Source organism: Heterodontus francisci, chromosome 2 (assembly GCF_036365525.1).
Source record: "Heterodontus francisci isolate sHetFra1 chromosome 2, sHetFra1.hap1, whole genome shotgun sequence".
Taxonomy (NCBI): Eukaryota; Metazoa; Chordata; class Chondrichthyes; order Heterodontiformes; family Heterodontidae; genus Heterodontus; species Heterodontus francisci.
In genome coordinates this window covers 181,189,342-181,210,586 of record NC_090372.1, presented here as the reverse complement: position 1 = coordinate 181,210,586, position 21,245 = coordinate 181,189,342, and the positions used below count along the sequence as shown (strand labels likewise).

The following is a 21,245-nucleotide window of genomic DNA, read 5'->3' as shown; positions in this document are numbered from 1 at the left end:
GTACGTATTCTTTGACAGATGTCAGGAAACAGGCACTGGGGTGCTTAAAATAGGGCCCCAGCACCTGCTGCACAACTGTCAAAAGGTCTCCTTGTGCCAAATGTCCCGCCTCTCCCCATGTAATATGGGGAGGGCGCCTCGGTGCCATGATGCTAATGAGCCCCCATGCGTAATATCGTGGGGGCTCTGCGGCGGCCGCTAAATGTGGGCACCCCGCTGAGTTTAAAGGCGCTGCCGCACAGTGTGGCACCCGAATAAAATTCAGCCCAAGAGATTAGTCAACAAAATTAGAACACATGGAATTGGGGGACATTATACTGGCATGGATTGAGAACTGGTTAAGAGACAGAAAACAGAGTAGGAATAAATGGGTCATTTTCAGGTCGAAAGTGGGGTACTGCAAAAATCGGTGCTTGGGCCCAATCTTTATCAATGATTTGAATTTGGGGATTAAATGTAATATTTCTAAGTTTGCAGATGACACAAAACTAGATGGAAGTGAGAGTTGTGAATAGGATGCAAAGACGCTTCAAGGAGATTTGGGAGAGGCCAAGCGAGTGGGCAAATGGAATTCAATGTGGGGAAATGTGATGTTATCCACTTTGGTAGGAAAAACAGAAGTAAACGGTGAGAGGTTGGGAAGTGCTGAACTTCAAAGGGACTTGGGTGTCCTTGTTCATGAGTCACTGAAAACTAACATGCAGGTACAGCAAGCAATTAAGACGACAAATGGTATGTTGGTCTTTATTACAAGGGGATTTGAGTAAAGAGGTCTTACTGTAAATAAATAGAGCTGTGGTGAGACCGCACCTGGAGAACTGTGTGCACTTTTGGTCTCCTTATCCAAGGAAAGATATACATGTTATACAGGGAGTGCAACATAGGTTCACCAAACTAATTCCTGGGAATGGAGGATTATCCTATGAGGAAAGATTAAATAGACTGGGAATTTATTCTCTGGAGTTTAGAAGAATGAGAAGTGATCTCATTCAAACATACAAAATTCTTACAGGGCTCGACAGATTGGATAGCAAGAAGCTTTTTCCCCCAGAGTGGGGGATTCAATTACTAGGGGGTCACGAGTTCAAAGTGAAAGGGGAAAAGTTTAGGGGGGATATGCGTGGAAAGTTCTTTATGCAGAGGGTGGTGGGTGCCTGGAACGCGTTGCCAGCGGAGGTGGTAGACGCAGGCACGATAGCGTCTTTTAAGATGTATCTAGACAGATACATGAATGGGCAGGAAGCAAAGAGATACAGACCCTTAGAAAATAGGCGTCATGTTTAGATAGAGGATCTGGATCGGCGCAGGCTTGGAGGGCCGAAGGGCTTGTTCCTGTGCTGTAATTTTCTTTGTTCTTTGACAGGGAGGAAGAATGTTTCCCCTGGTTGGGGAGTCTAGAACCAAGGTATACAGTCTCAGAATAAGGGACAGGCTATTTAGGACTGAAATGAGGAGAAATTTCTTTACTCAGAGGGTGGTGAATCTTTGGAATTCTCTGCCCCAGAGGGCTGTGGAGGCTCAGTCATTGAGTATGTTCAAGACTGAGATCGATAGATTTCTACATATTAAAAACATCAAGGGATATGGGGATAGTGCAAGAAAATGGCACTGAGGTAGAAGTTCAGCCATGATCTCATTGAATGGCGGAGCAGGCACAAAGGGCTGAATGGCCTACTTTTCACCTATTTCTTATGTTCACCTGTTGTCAATATAGTTATAAAATCACAACAGAGATACAACAAAACTAAAACACATCTTTGGTATTTCATTTAAATACACCTACACCAAAATCAGGCAAGTACTTCCGCTGTTTTCTGGAAATTACGCTGGGAAATCGGGTGGGCACTATAGTGGGTAGTGATTTGACATAAATCCACATCCAATTTCTCACTCCATCCACTTGAAAAATCAGAAAAGAGGAAAATCTAGATTCAATGACGGTGTGTTAAACACATTGGGGTAGTGTTTCCTCCAGGATGGGTGGTGGCGTAGTGGTAATGTCACTGGACTGATAATCCAGAGCTAATGCTCTGGGGACATGGGTTCAAATCCCACCACAACAGATGGTGAAATTTGAATTCAATGATTAAAAACAAAATCTGGAATTAAAAGCTAGCCTAATGTGGTTTCATTGTCGATTGTTGTAAAAACCCATCTGGTTCACTAATGTCCTTTAGGGAACGAAATCTGCTGTCCTTACCTGGTCTGACCTACATATGACTCCAGACCCACAGCAATGTGGTTGACTCTTAAAATGCCCTCTGAAATGGCAATTAGGGATGGGCAACAAATGCTGGCCTAGCCAGTGACGCCCAGATCCCACAAACGAACAACAAAAAAGCGCTGGTATCTCCAGTGCAATTCACCCAAAATCAACCACACAAATGCAAAAGATCATAGAATTTTAAGTGCAAGTCATGGTCTTTTGCACTTGCTTAAAAGAGAAATCACACGAGAAGTCAGGCCTATACCTAAAACAGGCCACGTCGCCAGATCAAATTAATCACCGTGGTGAGTTTTCACTAATTGGGCCCATTTGCTGGCCTTTGAGGAAGGTCTTGAAACTAAACTGCTTTGTCTTGGAGCAAGAACACTTTTGAAAAATTTTTTAAAGTTAATTTACTAAGCAACTGACTAGGAAATGGTGCTGTATAGTTTTTTTTTTAAAGGTCATTTTCAGTTATTTAAAATCAAGATACTCATCCGTGGTAGACGACACACTCATACTAAAAATGCTTTGTTTAAAAAAAAATGATAAAACCCATTTTCAGCTGTATTAATAAAACTGCACCAGTCGACCACTATTAAATATATCAAGGAATATCTTGGAAAACTAGCACAACGTTGAGTGTGGTTTGGCCACTGCATGCAAAGTGGAAACTCGACCCCATCATGCTTTCCTCCTGGCACCTGGCTCTGAAACCAGCCCACAGTAATAACAAAAAGTGCCTTTTCTCTTTACTATGGTCTTATGTTGAACGGCTTTGTGGCAATCACCACTCAACAAGCACAAAACCACAGGTGGAACACAATTCAGCAAAGGAATCCGATACCCAACAGGCAGGTTGGGGAAATGGGCGAGGTCGTAAAATCCGTATTTACCATGGAGAAGGTCATGGAACCTAGTGAGTTCAAGGGAGGGAACACCGATATCCTGGAGCTATCAACATTACAAAAGGAGGTGGTTTTGGAGGTTTTGAAGCGCATTAAGGTGGATAAATCCCCAGGGCCTGACCAGGTGTATCCTAGGATGCTATTGGAAGCAAGGGAGGAGATTGCTGGGGCCCTGGCACAGATTTTTGTATCATCGTTAGCCACGGGTGAGATACCGGAAGACTGGAGGATAGCTAATGTTGTGCCTTTATTTAAGAAGGGCAGCAGGGATAAGCCAGGGAACTACAGGCCAGTGAGCCTTACATCAGTGGTGGGAAAGTTATTGGAAGGGATTCTGAGAAACAGGATTTATATGCATCTGGAAAGGCATGGTCTGATTAGGGATAGTCAGCATGGCTTTGTGCGTGGGAAATCATGTCTCACAAATTTGATTGAGTTTTTCGAGGAGGTGACCAAGAGGATTGACGAGGGAAGGGCGATGGACGTTGTCTACATGGACTTTAGCAAGGCCTTTGACAAGGTCCCACGTGGTAGGCTGGTCCAGAAGGTTTGAACACATGGGATCCAGGGTGAGCTAGCAAATTGGATACAAAATTGGCTTGGTGGTAGTGGAGGGTTGTTTTTCAGATTGAAGGCCAGTGACCAGTGGTGTGCCGCAGGGATCGGTGCTGGGCTCTCTGTTGTTTGTCATATATATTAATGACTTGGATGTGAATGTAAGGGGCATGATTAGTAAGTTTGCAGATGACACCAAAATTGGTGGTATAGTGGACAGTGAAGAAGGTTGTCCAAGGTTACAACAGGATATAGATAAACTGGGAAAGTGAGCAAGAGATTGGCAAATGGAATTTAACGCAGACAAGTGTGAAGTGATGCATTTTGGGAAATTAAACCAGGGCAGGACATATACAGTGAATGGCAGGGCCCTGGGGAGTGTTATTGAGCAGAGAGACCTTGGGGTGCAAGTACATAGTTCCCTGAAAGTAACAACACAGGTAGACAGGGTGGTGAAGGCGGCGTATGGCATGCTTGCCTTCATCAGCCAAGGCATTAAGTACAAGAGTTGGGACGTCTTGTTACAGTTGTACATGACGTTGGTTAGGCTGCATTTGGAGTAGTGTGTGCAGTTCTGGTTGCCACACTACAGGAAAGATGTGATTAAGCTAGAGAGGGCGTAGAAAAGATTCACAAGGATGTTGCCTGGTTTGGAGGGTTTGAGTTATAAAGAGAGATTGGATAGGCTGGGTCTGTTTTCCCTGGAGTGAAGGAGGCTGAGAGGGGACATGATAGAGGTATATAAAATTATGAGGGGCATAGATAGGGTAGATAGCCAGAGTCTGTTTCCTATGGTAGGGGTGACTAAAACTAGAGGGCATAGATGTAAGGTGAGGGGGAGGAGGTTTAAAGGGGATCAAAGGTGTAAATTTTTCACACAAAGAATAGTGGGTATCTGGAATGAGCTGCCTGAGGAGGTGGTGGAGGCAGGAACAGTAGCGACATTTAAGAGGCATCTGGACAGGTACTTGAATGAGCAAAGCATAGAGGGATACAGAATTAATGCAGGCAGGTGGGATTAGTAGATAGGCATTATGGTCAGCATGGATGCGGTGGGCCAAAGGGTCTGTTTCTATGCTGTACGACTCTGACGCTAGGTGGAAAACAGAATTCACACTCATGCAAAATAGGGTATTTTAGGGTTAAGATACATTGAGCTGGATATTAGCTCAGAGGCGGGAAGGGAGCAGAGGGACTGCCTGGAGGTCAGGAAACCAAGAAAGGTTTCCAGGAGGCCCTGGAATTTAAAGGCAAGTGGACCTGATTCGCATTTTTCTTCTCCATTTCCCAGCTACAGCCAGCCAGATCGAGAATATTGGGAAACCTGGTGGCTGAAGGGAGGTGAGAACTGCTGCATCCAGGAGCTAACTGTCTTTCCACTTATCTGCTGCACCAACTTCCTGCGATTGAGCACTCCCAACCCTTCTGATCTCGGCACCAGGGCGTATTTGGGGGTGGGGGGGGGGTGGGGGAGAGGGAGAAAGGGATTGGTAAGGCTGGGAAGAGTGGAGGCCAGAGGCAAGATCAGAGGCATCATGGAGATCATTAGAGTCAGAGGCAGGAGAGGTGGCGGGTGGGAAGAGAAGAGAATGTCTGATTATGGCAGTATTGATGAAGCAGGTAAACTGGGTCTGACAGGTAAGTGAAAAGGCACAGATTTCTGGATCCAGCACTCCTCGCCTCCCTTTAGCTCGCAGGTTTCCTGAGGCCCAGAAAACTTGGCTGGCCAGGGTTAAATTAAAATGAGAGTGAAATATGAGGCATGCAGTGTCCTGGGAGTGGGTTGGTTGCCCACCCCATCCTACATCCATTAAAAAATGGATGTGGGCAGGCTGAAGTCAGGATTTTTTTTAAAATAAAAAAACCATTTAACTTCCTACCTGACCTAAGCCTGTTTAAGAGGGTTAAAATCACCATAACTTTTAGGATATAATGAACAGATCTTTACTTTGCTTGTCCACATTATAAATGACCTAGAAGTGATGTGGCTAAAATGAGTTGAAGCAATGTTTACTTGACATTCCTCACTTAGATAATCATAAAATAAGTCCTAAAAAAAAGTCATTATTGGTCCATTTGAAGATCAACGAATTGTGGAAAGGATTTATCTAAAAGTTAGTAGGTTAAACCAAGTTTACTAAAATGAAGCCCAACAAAACAAGTTAGAGAATGTTTGTGACTAAAATGATACTTAGCACTGGGAATTGAATAAAGGGTGGGACAGAAATTCTTCCATTGAATGAAAGTTTCTTCTGCTCCCCCAGAGGTTTTACTAAATTGCATTTGCACAGACATTCATCCAAATTCAGTAAAGAAGGCAGGGAAATGGCTACGGTGAACAGAAAGATAAGACATGTGCCAGAATGCAATGCTCCACCTTATAATTCGTGAAATACTTGAAATGTGCTTTCATTTTTCATATTCAAGGCATGAATTAGATGTTTAATTAATTCAACATTGGATTCACAAACTGGAGCAAATAATAGAAAATAATCTTCGCTGTTAGTTTTAATCAATTAGCTTTGATTTATATTGGTTATCCTTTCCTCCACCTCTGATAAAGTACTGAACTGTAAGCAAGATAATTAACTGGATTGCATTGGTTATTTAACCCGTATAAAGACTTAGCCTGTACCTGTGCAACCATCACTGCGTGTCTGAGCTTCAGGCCCCAGGTTGTCTGCATTTTCATTCCTTCCTAAAATGCAAAAAGAAATTAGTCTCAAAATCCAAATAAAAATGTGATTAAAAATAGGTAAATTAAATTATCTAGTGCATTTTTGTGTCCTGATAAACATGTAAAGCCAGGATGAAATGCACAAATTTCCAACCAGCTTCCAAGGCACTGCATCTAAAACTGACAACAATTCTACTGTGCTGCTTATACTTAAATTGCATTGCTGCAGAAAGAATACTCAATCGCATTAGATGTTCATGTTCTGATCTTAACAGCTAAATAGTGATTACCATCAAGCCACAAAGTGACTTCAATTCTGGTGGCACAGTGGAGCATTGACATGACAATGTGGCAATGGGATACACAAGTTAAAGTCCCACACTGCTGAGATCTATACTTAAATGAGGTAGGGAAAAATTACACAACACTGGAGTTAGTCTGGGAGAAGGACTAAAACCGGTTTATACAATTACATTGCAACTTAGGTGAAAAAAAGGCTAATGCAATCAGTTAATGTTCAAAGTGCTTCAAATCTGGTTTCAACAGTTTAGGTAAACACAACTATTAATTTTCTTAATACTGCTATAATTACAAATCAGTGTAGTATTTTGGAATTTTAGGTTTATATTGTTAAACCTTTCTACAGGTAAAGAAAAGTTCTATTTCTCTGATGCACTGCCCTCAGTATAAATACAGCTGTAAAGCATTTCTAGCACACAAGAACTGAAATGAAAGTATGCAGAGATATGTAGCTATTTTGTAAGCTTCATAACAGGAGATCACAATGACAATTACATAACCCGGAAACCCGCTTCCTATGAGGTAGGCCCATGTGAAACCATTTAACTCCAGCTGCTTCCTTCTTTTATGCCTTTAAGGTGAAAACATGAAAGACAGCACTCAGTTCAAGCTAAAGAAAGTTTACTTTACGAGACTCGTTAACCATAAGCATTCAGCTTTTCATGGCCAAATTATCTTATTCTCTATTAACTGGATATTATAAAAATTTCTTTCTTTTGGGTCTCCTTATCTCGAGAGACAATGGATACGCGCCTGGAGGTGGTCAGTGGTTTGTGAAGCAGCGCCTGGAGTGGCTATTAAGGCCAATTCTAGAGTGACAGGCTCTTCCACAGGTGCTGCAGAGAAATTTGTTTGTCGGGGCTGTTACACAGTTGGCTTTCCCCTTGCGCTTCTGTCTTTTTTCCTGCCAACTACTAAGTCTCTTCGACTCGCCACATTTTAGCCCTGTCTTTATGGCTGCCTGCCAGCTCTGGCAAACGCTGGCAACTGACTCCCACGACTTGTGATCAATGTCTCAGGATTTCATGTCGCGTTAGTTCTCAGAATATTGCATTTGTTGCCCTTAGTGGTGAGTGTGGTCCTTATCAGTCCATTCCAGTCCATGTTCTTTGCAGTATTTGATATATCTGAGTGGCTTGTGTTAAGAGCATAGTCTAGAGAACAATCCCATTATGACAATCAGACAGCTGCATGGTCAATTTTACTGATAACCAGCTTTTATTTCCATATTTTTAAAATTCAAATTCTCAACCCGCCATGGTGGAGTTTAAACACTCCTTCACCAGATTCTGAATTCAGGCCTCTTCATTACAAGTCCGCAAATATAACTACTACACGAGCAAGTCAATTGCATCCAAGTCAATTAAAAAAAAACCACATTCAAAGAATAGAGTCACAAAGTTTCCACTCGGCTAGAACATGAATCAAAACATGAATTTTTTAAGGCCCATGGCAACATTTCAGAAAAAGTTACAACTTTTGAATATATTCATTGTTTTTGGTCCATATACTTTGCAACGTTATAGTTGAGTCATTTCTTGAAGTGCCAAAAATATAAGTACTTGGAATTTCTCAAGACACAGTGGTGGTAATATTTACTGTGCCAACATAGCTGAAATGCAACAGTGAAATGGCATGTAAGTGCCTTTGTGCCTCCCACAAAGTTTCCACATGAGTCATTAAAAATAACAGTTTTTTCGTTGGTGTATGAACTATATTCATGCCAGGTAACTTCAAGAATTACTCAACCACGGTTACAGGAACAAAAAGAGTGCCTATTATGGAAGAATGGCATGAAAATGCTTTAAATTATTGCCTTAATAACTTTGAAATCAATATTTAAAGCCCTAATAGGTTAAAAGGTCACTGGTGAAATGTCAATGCTCAATGCAAAGTAGTTTTAAGTCAACGCTTTATAATTAAGTGGCAGACTGATCAAAGCTCTTGTTCCCATCACCTTTGACTCAGTATTGTAAAGATGAGCTCCTTCATGGCAAACAGCACCCTCTACAGCAGTGAGATGTGGTTCAGCTGTCAGTCTTGCACAGAATTATGACCAAGCAGCACAAGAGTTGCTATTGCTTAAGACAGACTTCCATATTTACAAGAGCATTACAACTGCTGCACCCTAATTAATTTTGTATCAATTCAAAACCTTTTTAAAAAAAATAAGCAATTAACTTTTTCCAGCGTGCCTCCAGTTTTTGGAACTCTTCCTTAAAATGGTATGATTGTACAGAGCCTTCTTCCATGCCTACCAAGTGCAACTGCAGATCTAACTACTAGTACAAGGTTGTTGGATTAAGCATTAGATTATGCTAAACATCTGTGGCTTGCTTACTGGTACTCCTATAACATTCTACATGTCTTTCTATGCTTCTAGAGGGCATCAGGTTCAACTTCAAAAGGCATGTGGCCTTACTGATGGTTTAAAGCTACATTCCTTATGCCACTCAACATAAAAGGAATCTGAAATAATTTAGAATTGCATGAATTGATATCTGCAGGGATACATATAAATAGTATGAGTTGCAAGAGAAGAAATGCAAAAAAAAACATTTGGAACCGATATGTTTGTGAATTTTATTGGACTTTGCCAAACTGCAAGATGGCTGCTAGATTACAAAATTCAAAATGTGTGCACATTGCTCCCTACATCACAGACCGACTGAATTTTCAGGTAAATTCAAAACAATTCCATTAGACCTTTCACTCGGATTTCCTTTTTCAATTTCTTCCCTTCCCTTTTCTCCTGAACAGTTCAACTCTTCATCACCCTGCAATACCCTGCTCAACTAGGTATTATTCCTGATAACGCCTCAGTAGCAAATGTTTGCAAGTTGTTCAACCCCAGTTCTTACGAGCTGGAGTATGTGGGAGGGGAAAGGAAAAAGAGAGGAAAAATCATTGCCGCCAATCCCTATACACATTTCCAGCATGGCTGAATTTAACTAACAAAGTAAGAATAAGGGATAGCTGTATGGCTCAAATACTTATGGATAAAGATCCAGAGCCAATGGTGCCCTGCATAAAATTTCTCAACTTTTAGCTTATGGTTGTACAAGGAGGGAAAACAGAAGGGTAAATAGCATCAGATGGAGAAAAGCTTAGCCATTATCTGTGACTAATCATTTAAATTTATTTCATAGAATTTTCTTTAAATGCATTAAGGAAGTATTCCAAATTAATCCTTAAATAAGTCTCTTTCACACACTGATGAAGCTCATGGCGAGTTGAAGGCTGGGATTTTACTGAGCTCTCGATGTTGGGCTCCATGGCGGGGGGGGGCCGGAAGATGCCGGGCCTGATCTTCCTGGCGGCGGCGAGGCTCTGTGGCAGCCCCCCCCGGCCACTGGGCAATGGGACCTGGATTAACGTATTTAAATAAAATCAACAACGATCTTACCTTCGGGCCACAATCTTCCGAGTGGCAGCTGGCACTCTCATGCCTTCACTTTCAGGGAAAGGCGGCGCCACCGTGGTGGAGAAGGGAGGAACATGATTTTTACACACAGTTGGGGGGGGGGGGGGGGGGAAAAAAAGGAGAAGACAGGCTCTAATGCAAATTACTAATGTAGGGGAGGATGGGAAGGGGAGACCATTATACATTGATCGCTTTTTTTTTGGGGGGGGGGGGGGGAAGATAAGGGCAAATGTTAAAATTAATTGTTATTGCGGGGGTGAAGAGGAGGGGAGATGGATTTATCAACAGTACATTGTGGGGGGGGGGGGGGGGGGGGGCGGGATAGCCCTTTAAAAAGTTAAATAACCCAGCAGGACTGGCTGCCCTTTAAAAATGGTGCTAGCGCACAGGCAGCTAACACCATTGCTGGCGTCAGAGAGCCCACCCCCTCCATGTGATGGGGGGGGGGGGCGCCAACCGGCTCATTATCCTGGCCCGCCGCACATGGTGGTGTGTGCGGGCTGTCATTTTTTGCACCGGTGGGAGAAGAAAATCCAGCCTGAAGTGTGTGTTATTTCATGCTGTTATTGCATTTGATTGGTACATTATACAATTAAAATTGTAATTAGTTTTTTTTTCAGATTCAAATTACATGGTCATGTCAACATTTGTGAAAATTATAAATCTGTGGCTTCAATTATTATTGTTGTTTAGTTTGGACACGCTTAATTTCAATTGCGCTTATTTTAAAATTTACTTTTCCAGAATTCAAAGGAAGATGGTAAGAAGATACTTCAGGTTGTAGGTTTGGAAGCATGTAGTGTGGTATGGGGCAGGGTTAATATGGCTTTAGTAGTGTCGGGAGGATGGTCTAAGGTGCAGTAAGTGGGAGAAGTGTGTTGGATGGACTATTAGTGAAATAATCCATTTGGTATTAAAACGAAGGGAGATGTATTCCAGTATTTGAAGTACTTGAGTGCTGCATTGGGAACGTGACAGAAGTGAAAGGAAATTTTGGGGTCGGAGCATTGGACTGGTACTTTGGAGAGGGTACAGAAGAGGTTTACCAGGATGTTGCCTGGTCTGGAGGGCATTAGCTATGAGGAGAGGTTGGATAAACTCGGATTGTTTTCACTGGAACGTTGGAGGTGGAGGGGCGACATGATAGAGGTTTACAAAGTTATAAGCAGCATGGACAGAGTGGATAGTCAGAAGCTTTTTCCCAGGGTGGAAGAGTCAGTTACTAGGGGACATAGGTTTACGGTGAGAGGGGCAAAGTTTAGAGGGGATGTGCGAGGCAAGTTCTTTACACAGAGGGTGGTGAGTGCCTGGAACTTGTTGCCGGGGGAGGTGGTGGAAGCAGGTATCATAGAGACGTTTAAGAGGTATCTTGACAAATACATGAATAGGATGGGAATAGAGGGAGTGCAGAAGGTTTTAGTTTAGGCAGGCATCAAGATCGGCTCAGGCTTGGAGGGCCGAATGGCCTGTTCCTGTGCTGTACTGTTCTTTGTTCTTTGGTGATGGGGTACTGGTTTTGTTGACTGTAGCAAGTAACGGGAGGTAGCTCTTGATAGGTAGGAACAGTGGGAGCAAAGAATAATGCAATGTCACTTTCAAGAAATTAAAGCCAGTTCCTGGATCAGGGTTAGGAATTTAGCAAAAGTGGCTGGTGGAAGTGACTTCTACATTATAATAAATTATCTCTAAATATGTTAGAAACCTTACATCTGATGCACTATGCCAACTTAAGTTCCTATGTATACATTCATAATGGAACTGCCTACGTAAACTTGCAATGCTGTAATTATTCTCCTTTATCAGTGGCAGCATCACAGCGCCTCAGCTTTCATCTTCCAGCTGCTGCAGAAAAGCTTGTATGCTCTAACCAACTCTACTCCTCTGCTTTCCAAAACGCCATATGGTTTAATAGAAAAGCTAATTATATTAAAAATAAGGGCACATTGCATGACTTCAGATTGACAAATCAATTACATTTGCATACACTGGTCCCAATATCTCCTGCTCTGGCCAATATTCATTCCTCAAACAATGCCACCAAGCAAATTAGCTGGCCATTTATATCATTTGGTGAACAATGTAATATTACAATAATAACAAGGGAGATTACCTACTCATCATTCTTCAAATAATATGCATTTGCTACGTACTATATAGTCTAGGTTGATAGTAAACTAAATATACATATTAAAATGTCACAACATCATAAATTGGTGGTGTTGCAGGTTGCCATTTACTGTATAAAACCCCAGAACCTACACCATTGTGCCAGTTCATTGTGACAAACCAAAAAAGCCAGAATAGTTACTTAACACTAACCCTATCACTTCATGGGGACTGGCTTCACATGGAAGTTGCATAATGCCAGAGTTTTCTAGTGAAATTCAATCTCCCAGTTCTGGTCCAGACCACACACGGATCACTCTCCCTTACATTACATTTCATCCAACTTTCTTGCTCTTGTCCAGTTCTCCTCAAAGCTTGTGAGGCTACATAAACAAAATGGCTGAGAATGCCTATCATTAAGTTTCATTACTGTTTTGCTTGGTCCCAGCCAGCACATGAAATTGGTGCTGGGAGCTCATAGTGTTGTAGGCAGGAAACCAGGCTTCACTGATGCCACAAAAAGTTAGCCAGAATGTCTTAAAACGAGATGCACTCGGATGGCAGACAAAAAGGAACACTTTGGAAGAAAGACATGACTGCTAGAAGCACTGACAGGGTACCCAGATTCCTTTCATATTCTAACAATCACTACACCACACTTCACTCCACCTCCTTCTCCCCATACTGCCACATTGTACACCACATACTCTGATCACTACTGGAACCCTCACTATCCCACACATCACATGTGACACACTGAAATAAGCCAATCCAACATGACAAGCACATTCTTTAAACAACTCAAGATAATCATTAATCATCTATTCTCTCTTGACAATTTAAGAAAGGTTGCCACTGGAGGAGGTTGAGCCGGCCACCACACGCTTACCTCTCTCAAGGGGTGGCACTTGGAGAGGTTTGAGTTAATTAGGGAGAGCCTGCACGGATTTGTAAAAAGGCAGATCATACCTGATGAAACTAATTGATTTTTTTGATGAAGTAAATAAGAAAGTTGAAGAGAAAGCAATGGATGTTGTCTATATGGATTTTAACAAAGCACCACATAAAAGGCTGGTTACCAAAATTCAGGCTCATGGAATAGGAAGGTCAGTGTTACCTTGGATTAAAAAAAATTGACTTAAGGACAGAAAACAGCAAGTTATGGTAAAAGGCTGTTTTTTCAGACTTGGAAGATTGCAAACAGCAGTGTTCCCCAAGGGTCAGTGTTAGGACCACTGCTTTTTTGATGCACAGAAAAGGCCTGGATATTGGAATATAGAGTAAAATTTCAAAATTTGCAGATGATACCAAACTTGGAAGTGTGGCAGTGAGGATGATTCCAATCAACTGCAAAAGGACAGAGATAGGGTAGCAGAATGGGCAAACCAGTGGCAAATAGAATTTAATAGAGAAATGTGTGGTGATGCATTTTGGCAAAAGGGGTAAGGCGAGGCACTATAGACTAAATGGCACAGTCCTAAAAGAGAGTACAGGGAGAGAGGGACCTGGGGGTTCATGTGCATAGATCTTTAAAGGTAGAAGCATATGTTGAGAGCGTAGTTAGCAAAGCACATGTGATCGAGGGCTTCATAAATGGAGGTACTGGGTACAAAAGCTGGGGGGTTATGCTTTATAAAGCTCTGGTTAGGCAAAACTAGAGTATTGCATCCATTCCTGGCCACCATACTTTCAGAAGGATGAGGGTCCTTGAGAGGGTGCAGAGGAGATTTAGCAGAATGGTTCCATAGGTTAAGAAATGAAACCATTCCTTCAGGCTTAGAGTGCTTCAGTGGTATCCAGGATAAAACTGTGTACAGTAAACTGAGATGTCACTAATGTCACTTGCTGCATCTTGGAAGGAGTCTGTGGCATATTGGTGAAGGACCATAGTGACCTTGAGAGCCACAGATAATGCTGTCCATCCCCTGGTATGAGTTTCAAGTTATGGTTGCAGATGACAAAGCAGAGCCACCCAAGGCATTGCTCCTCTAAACTATTTCCAATGTGGGTTGCCCAAGGCCTGCAGAAATGGTTAGTGGCATCATGACAGGTATGGGCAGACAGGCAGCACAAGTTCCAGATGAATACAGCAGTAGCATATAAAGCATGCAATGCTGTGACTGAGATGCTACAGAAGAACTTTCTAGCAAAGTGTTTAGAAATTCTCCAAACAAATATGTCAACTTTTAAATGAAAATATAGCCTTTATTCTAAGTGTGTTATTTAAAAATAAGCACAAGAAACCCTAAACGAAAATGCAAATTTTATCACAAGGTTTACAAACTGACTTCAATCAGTAACTGGATAAGAATTAACGGGCTGGTTCTAACAGAAAATGTTACAGCCATATGAACAATTATTTTGAGGGGAAAAACAACACAAACTTCAATTTGGCCCATTGCTCTGAGCGGAACACAGTTTTTGCTCTATATATTTTGTAGTTGTCCCCGATTCCACCCCTTGTGTCACAGTCAGTAGCACACAGTGATCATACACCCTCTTACTTAATGCCAATGGTATTTTATCACACAGATATCTCTATCTTCTGAAACATCTCCATCCTACCCCAATCCTACTCAGTACCTCTTCATTTGTACAATCCTCCATCTTTAATGTTTGGCCCAGATATTTGCATTCAGTCATTTTCAGTTCTTTGCTCTTCAATTTGTATGGTAGCTTTGGTCTTAAAGTTTACCATGTACTTGGTTTTTCTTTTGTGCATTTTCAGTCCAATATTTTTAACACCCTTTATTCAAGTTATTTAGTTGCACTTTCAAGTCTTTAACTAATTAAATAATTAGTGTGACACCATCTGCAAAGCAAAAGATTGTTAGCTTACCTCCATCAATATCTAATCCTCTCTTCAAGGGTATCTTCTTGAAAATGTCTTCCATTACTGGTGGTGAATATTTTTGGTGAGATTGTATCCCCGTGTTTCAGTCCTCTATCAGTATTTATCAACTGCGTTGCATCTTTGTCCATGTGTTTTCTGGCTGTAGCATCTTGTTATGACCGAGGCAGGAGGAGTGCACTGCCTTTTCTAGTTCCACTCTCCAGGTCACAACATCTATTTAAATGTTTACCCGGTTACCAATACAGCCAATCATATACTCTATTTTTTATCCCACAATAAAATACACCAAGGTTTCTTAAATAAACAAAATTATCAGTTTATTATAAAACAGGACTTAACCAATAACAAAGCAAAGCATTAACATACTGATTAAAATATGAAAGTTCCCTTTTGTTTTAAAATTCCCCAATTACACACACACACTGGAAAAAACACAAATTCACTCTGCAGAGGTCCGTTACAAAAAAAAAAGAGACCAAAAAAACTACTTTGACCAAATACTTGATAATTCTTGATGAAAAATGATGATATGGAAGGAAGTCAGTCGTCCCTTTTTTGCTCTAGCATCCAGGTATATGGAGATGGGTCACTGGGATCGTTTCAGAAGCAGTCCGTTCTGGAGATGTCGAGAATTATTCCAGAAGACTTTCTAGGAGAAATGTGGCATCCAGGTTTTTCTGCCAGCACACATCTGAATTGCACGATTTCTTTTCAGCTCCTTGGGAGCTATACAGCACCAGGGATATTTTGTTCTCCCACACTGAATCTTGACAGGATCTCTTCAAAAAGTTAGAGGTGGTGGTGAGCTGGGTGATTTGTTTTTCCTTGGAAGGAAATCAACTATCTTCAAGCAGTTCACATAACAACAAATTGAAATAACCAAACCCCAAACAGAAAGTCGACCTCTTGACCTCCATAAACCTCAACATATGGCTTCTCTGTAATCATTTTTCCCCAAGTCACCAAGGGTTCTGCTGTTTCCTGAGCCCAAATCACATGACTTTCAAACCACATCTCAAGTCCTGTTGGTGAACTTGGTTAAAAAAAAAACACACCCATGAAATCTTTTCAGTGTTAACACAAATCCTCAAAAAATAAAATTATTAAAAATAATGGAAGCACTTTCATAACAATCTGTGTAAATGTCCTCTATGATCTTCACATATCCCTCATTTGTTCCCGTTTTCCTTAAAGCTAGAAATAAATCTGTGGTCCACTGATCGAATGCCTTTGCATGGTCAATAAACCCAATGCACAGGTTCAACTAATATTAGTTTGCCTTCTCAATGAGGTGGTTCATTGTATGTAGATGGTTTGTTGTAGAGTATCCTTCCCTAAAACCCGCCTGTTCTCTAGGTTGTTTAGACAAATGTTGTCTTTAACCTGGTTTGAATAATTCTAGTTAGAATTTTATACAAATAAGATAATACACTGATGGGTTAGTAATTCTTAATTAAAACAAGAAATGCTGGAACCACTCAGCAGGTCTGGCAGCATCTAGTTTTGTTTAGGTTAGTTTTAGTTTAGAGATACAGCACTGAAACAGGCCCTTCGGCCCACCGAGTCTGTGCCGACCATCAACCACCCATTTATACTAATCCTACACTAATCCCATATTCCTATCACATCCCCCCGCCTGTCCCTATATTTCCCTACCACCTACCTATACTAGGGGCAATTTATAATGGCCAATTAACCTAACAACCTGCAAGTCTTTGGCATGTGGGAGGAAACTGGAGCACCCGGAGGAAACCCACGCAGACACAGGGAGAACTTGCAAACTCCACACCGGCAGTACCCAGAATTGAACCCGGGTCGCTAGAGCTGTGAGGCTGCGGTGCTAACCACTGCTCCACTGTGCCTGTGGAAAGAGAAGCAGAGTTAACGTTTCGGGTCAGTGACCCTTCTTCAGAACCGTAATTCTTAATGTCTGCTCTGCCTCCTTTTCTTTCTATGAAGAATAATTTTTGCTTCTTTTCAAATTGTTGGAAAGTTGCTCATTTTATACAGAGCTAACCACAAATTATTTAAGGCACTCATCTTCTAAACAGAATCCAAGAATCTTACAGCACAGGAGGCAGCCAATTGGTTGTGCTTGCAGCAGCTCTTTGAATGAGGTGTTCAATTCAGTCCCACATCCTAACTTTTTACTCAACCATGCAAATTGGTCTCCAAGTGCATGTCCAATTGCCGTTTGAAATTTCCTATGGAAACTCGTCCACCATCCTTTCAGATATTCTGTTCCAGATATAAAGAAACCTCTTTGAAAAAAAATTCTCCTTATTTCCCCTCTAGTTCTTTTGCCTATTAATTTAAATCTGTGACCTCAGGTTACCAACCTACTTGCCACAAGAAACAGTTCCACCTCCCTTGCCCTAGAAAAAACCCTCAATTATGAATACCTCTATTAGGTCTACCCACAACCTTTTCTGCTTCAATGAGAACCATCCCAGCTTCTCCAATCTCTCCACATAATGGAGGTCCCTCATCCTTGCTACCATATGATAAACTTCCTCTGTACCCTCGCCAAGGTCTTGACATTCTTCCAAAAAAGGTGGTGCCCAGAACTGTACACAATACTCCAATTGAGACCCAAGAAGTAATTTATAAGCTTCAAGTGACTTCCTTGTTTTTGTATTCAATGCCTCTATTTACAAAGCCAAGTCAATTATACACTTTCTTAACTGCCTATCAATTTACTTTGCCATCTTCAACGATTTGTGAATATGCACTCCCAGGTCCCTCTGCTTTTGCACCCCACTCAAACAGTACCATTTATCTTACATATTGTTCCATGCTGTTCCTCCCAAAATGTATCCTTTCTTACTTACCTGCATTAAATTGCATCTGCTACATGTCTATTTTTTAATTTATTCTTGGGATGTGAACATCGTTGGCAAGGCCAGCATTTATCGCACATTCCTAATTACCCATGATCATGTAGTGGTGAGCCGCCTTCTTCAAACACTGCAGTCCATGCGGTGTAGGTACATCCAGAGTGCTGTTCGGGAAGGAGTTCCAGGATTTTGACCCAGCGACAGAGAAGGAAGAGTGATATAGTTCCAAGTCAGGATGGTCTGTGATGGATTTCTGCCCATAAACTTTCAGATAGAACAGCCTATATAAATTATGTACCTTTTGTTGCATTGTTAACATGGATCTCTGTGAAATCTTGACACAATACAATGAAGCACAATGCAGTTGACTAATTAGTCTTCATGAGTGGAAAGGAATTAAAAGCAATGAAAAGAAAGGCAATAACAAACAATAAGATAAAACAGGAAGACAATAATAGAGCAGCAGTGTACCATTAACATCCTGTTAAGTGCTTACATCAGGAAGATTGGCTGCGAATGTACAGTAAATGACTAAAAAAAAAGCAATGATCTGGAAACGACAAGATCACTTAAGTAGCTAGCGTTAATGATGATCACTATAAACATTGTTTGAATGTAGCACAAAATGAAATTGCTTTTTCTGCTTTACAGAGAAAGCAATCTTTAAAATTAAATTGGTTGAAGTGAAATTGGTTAAAGTGAAATGTGATCTATTAGAAGATTACTCATGTTGGTCTTTGAGGGTACTTCCGCAATCAATGTAATAAACTTTGTATGCTTTTGTATAGTCTGCAAAAGCGACATGAAGTCCTGTGACATTGATCACAAGTCGTGGGAGTCAGTTGCCAGCGATCGCCAGAGCTGGCGGGCAGCCATAAAGGCGGGGCTAAAGTGTGGCGAGTCGAAGAGACTTAGCAGTTGGCAGGAAAAAAGACAGAAGCGCAAGGAGAGAGCCAACTGTGTAACAGCCCCGACAACCAATTTTTCTGCAGCACCTGTGGAAGAGTCTGTCACTCTAGAATTGGCCTTTATAGCCACTCTAGGCGCTGCTTCACAAACCACTGACCACCTCCAGGCGCTTACCCTCGTCTCTCGCGACAAGGAGGCCAAAGAAGGTGGTGGTGGGGGAAGAATGACACCTGTTGTGGGTAGCAGGTATGTAGGATTACATAAACTTATGACACAGAAACTGGCCATTCAGCCCAACTAGTTCATGCCAGCATTTATGCTCCATTCGAGCTTCCTCTAAATCTATCGAGACAGGGATGTGGTGGTAATGTCACTGAACTCTTAATCCAGAGGCCAGGCCAATGCCCTGGGGACATGGGATCAAATCCCACCATGGCAGCTGGTGGAATGGAAATTCAATTAAGTAAGTTCAGTTAATTAATAACAATTTTGAATTGAAAGCTAGTCTCCGTAATAGTGCCATGAAACTATCAACTGTCATTAAAAAAAAAACCATCTGGTTCACTAATGTCCTTTAGGAAAGGAAATCTGCCATCCTTACCAGATCTAGCCTACATGTGACTCCAGACCCACAGCAATGTGGTTGACTCTGAACTGCCCTCTGAAATGATCTAGCAAGCCACTCAGTGGTCAAGGGCAATTAGGGATGGACAACAAATGCTGGCCTAGCCAGCGACACCCATATCCCATAAAAGAATTTTAAAAACCCTCGAGTCCATTCTCCCTCATATGACTGTCTAGCCTCCCCTATTCGCAACCAATCTCTGTGGTAGAGTTCCACCTTCTCACCAGCTTTGGGTAAAGATGTTTCTTCTGAATTCCCTATTTGATTTCTTGGTGACTCTCATATTGATGGTCTCCAGTTATGCTCTTCCCCACAAGTGGCAACATTCTCTCTCTTTTCACTCTAGCAAAACCTTTCATAATTTTAAAAACCTGGTTAGGTCACACCTCAGTCTACTTTTTTTCCCCAAGAGAAAACAGACACAGCCTGTCAATCCTTTCTTGATATGTATACCCATGCATTTCTTGCATCATCCTTGTAAATCTTCTCTGCACCCTCTCCAGTGCCTCTATATCCTTTTTATAATATGGTGACCAGAACTGCACACAGCACTCAGTGGTCTCACCAAGGTTCAATACAGGTTTAGGATAATTTCCTTACTTAACAATTCTCTCTCTCTCTCGAAATAAAGCCTAATTCTTGGTTTGCTTTTTTATGGTCTTGCTAACCTGTGGTGCAATTTTTAGTGATTGGTGTATTTGTACTCAGAGATCCCTTTGTTCCTTTACCCCACCTAGACTCCCAACTTTCAAGTATTAAGTGATTTTCATATTCTTCTTACCATAAATGTACTACCTCACATTTATCTATATTGAACTAAATTTGCAAATTATTTGCCCATTCTGCAAGTTTATTAATGCCATTCTATGATTTGTTACAGTCCTCCTCAGTATTAACTACACCCCCCACCCCCCCAAAATTTGGTGTAATTCACAAATTTAGAAATTGTATTTTTGATCCAAAGTTCAAATTGTTAATGTAAATAGTGAACAGCTAACAATCCATTCTGCCACATGTTCCCTGACTCAACATTCTCTGACCTTATTCATTAGTCTATTATGGGGCACCTCATCAAAGCCCTTTTGAAAATCCAGTTAAATTATATCTACTGCATTACCTATATCTACTCCTGTTAACTCCTCAAAAAATTCAATAAGGTTGGTCAAGCAAGATTTTCCCTTTTGCTACCGATTCGTTATTATATTTTTCTTTTCTAGATGTTCTTTCATTCCCCCCTTTAGTAGGGATTCCATTATCATTTTTACCATCAACGTCAAGCTGACCGGTCTATAATTCCTTGGGTATGTTCTGTCCCTCTTTTTAAAAATAGGAATTATGTTAGTTATCTGCCAGTCCTCTGGCACTTTTTCTAATTAATTATTAAACTCTAGCAGGGATCTACAAAGCATTTGTGGTCAAATTACTATCTTTATTGCAACAGTACTTCTTTAAATATCGGATTTCTAGTTATTTTTTCACCAAGATTTTAACAACCAAAATTTCTGACCCTGAGAAAAGCTACATAAAACTGTGCATGTGTAAAAACATTGGGTTTAAAATGGCACCGTAAAGTAAACGTGCCCCACGTGGATGATGCTCATATCTCAAAACTTAATTGAATGCAATAAACCAAATTGGGTTTAAAAAAATTGAACTTTTAAAATTGCAATTAGCAACCACTTCACTGAAACATGCATCACCTCCATCAGTTTAACTCATGACCCTGAAATGATTAGAATCATGGAATGGTTACAGTACAGGAGGCCATTTGGCCCCTTGTGTCTGTGCCAGCTTTCTGCAAGAGCAACTCGCCTAGACCCCATCCTTGTCTTTTCCCTGTAGTC

The 21,245-nt window shown here is 41.3% G+C and overlaps 1 protein-coding gene across 1 annotated transcript in view; it reads right to left on the bottom strand.

Moving 5' to 3' along the window:
* Positions 1-21,245, bottom strand: part of zeb1b (zinc finger E-box binding homeobox 1b) — a 214,801-nt gene that overhangs the window by 54,007 nt on the left and 139,549 nt on the right. Inside the window, exon 3 of the mRNA XM_068014511.1 lies at positions 6,305-6,367. Within this exon, the coding sequence (XP_067870612.1) occupies positions 6,305-6,367 (63 nt within the window). The remainder of the gene's footprint in view (positions 1-6,304; positions 6,368-21,245) is intronic.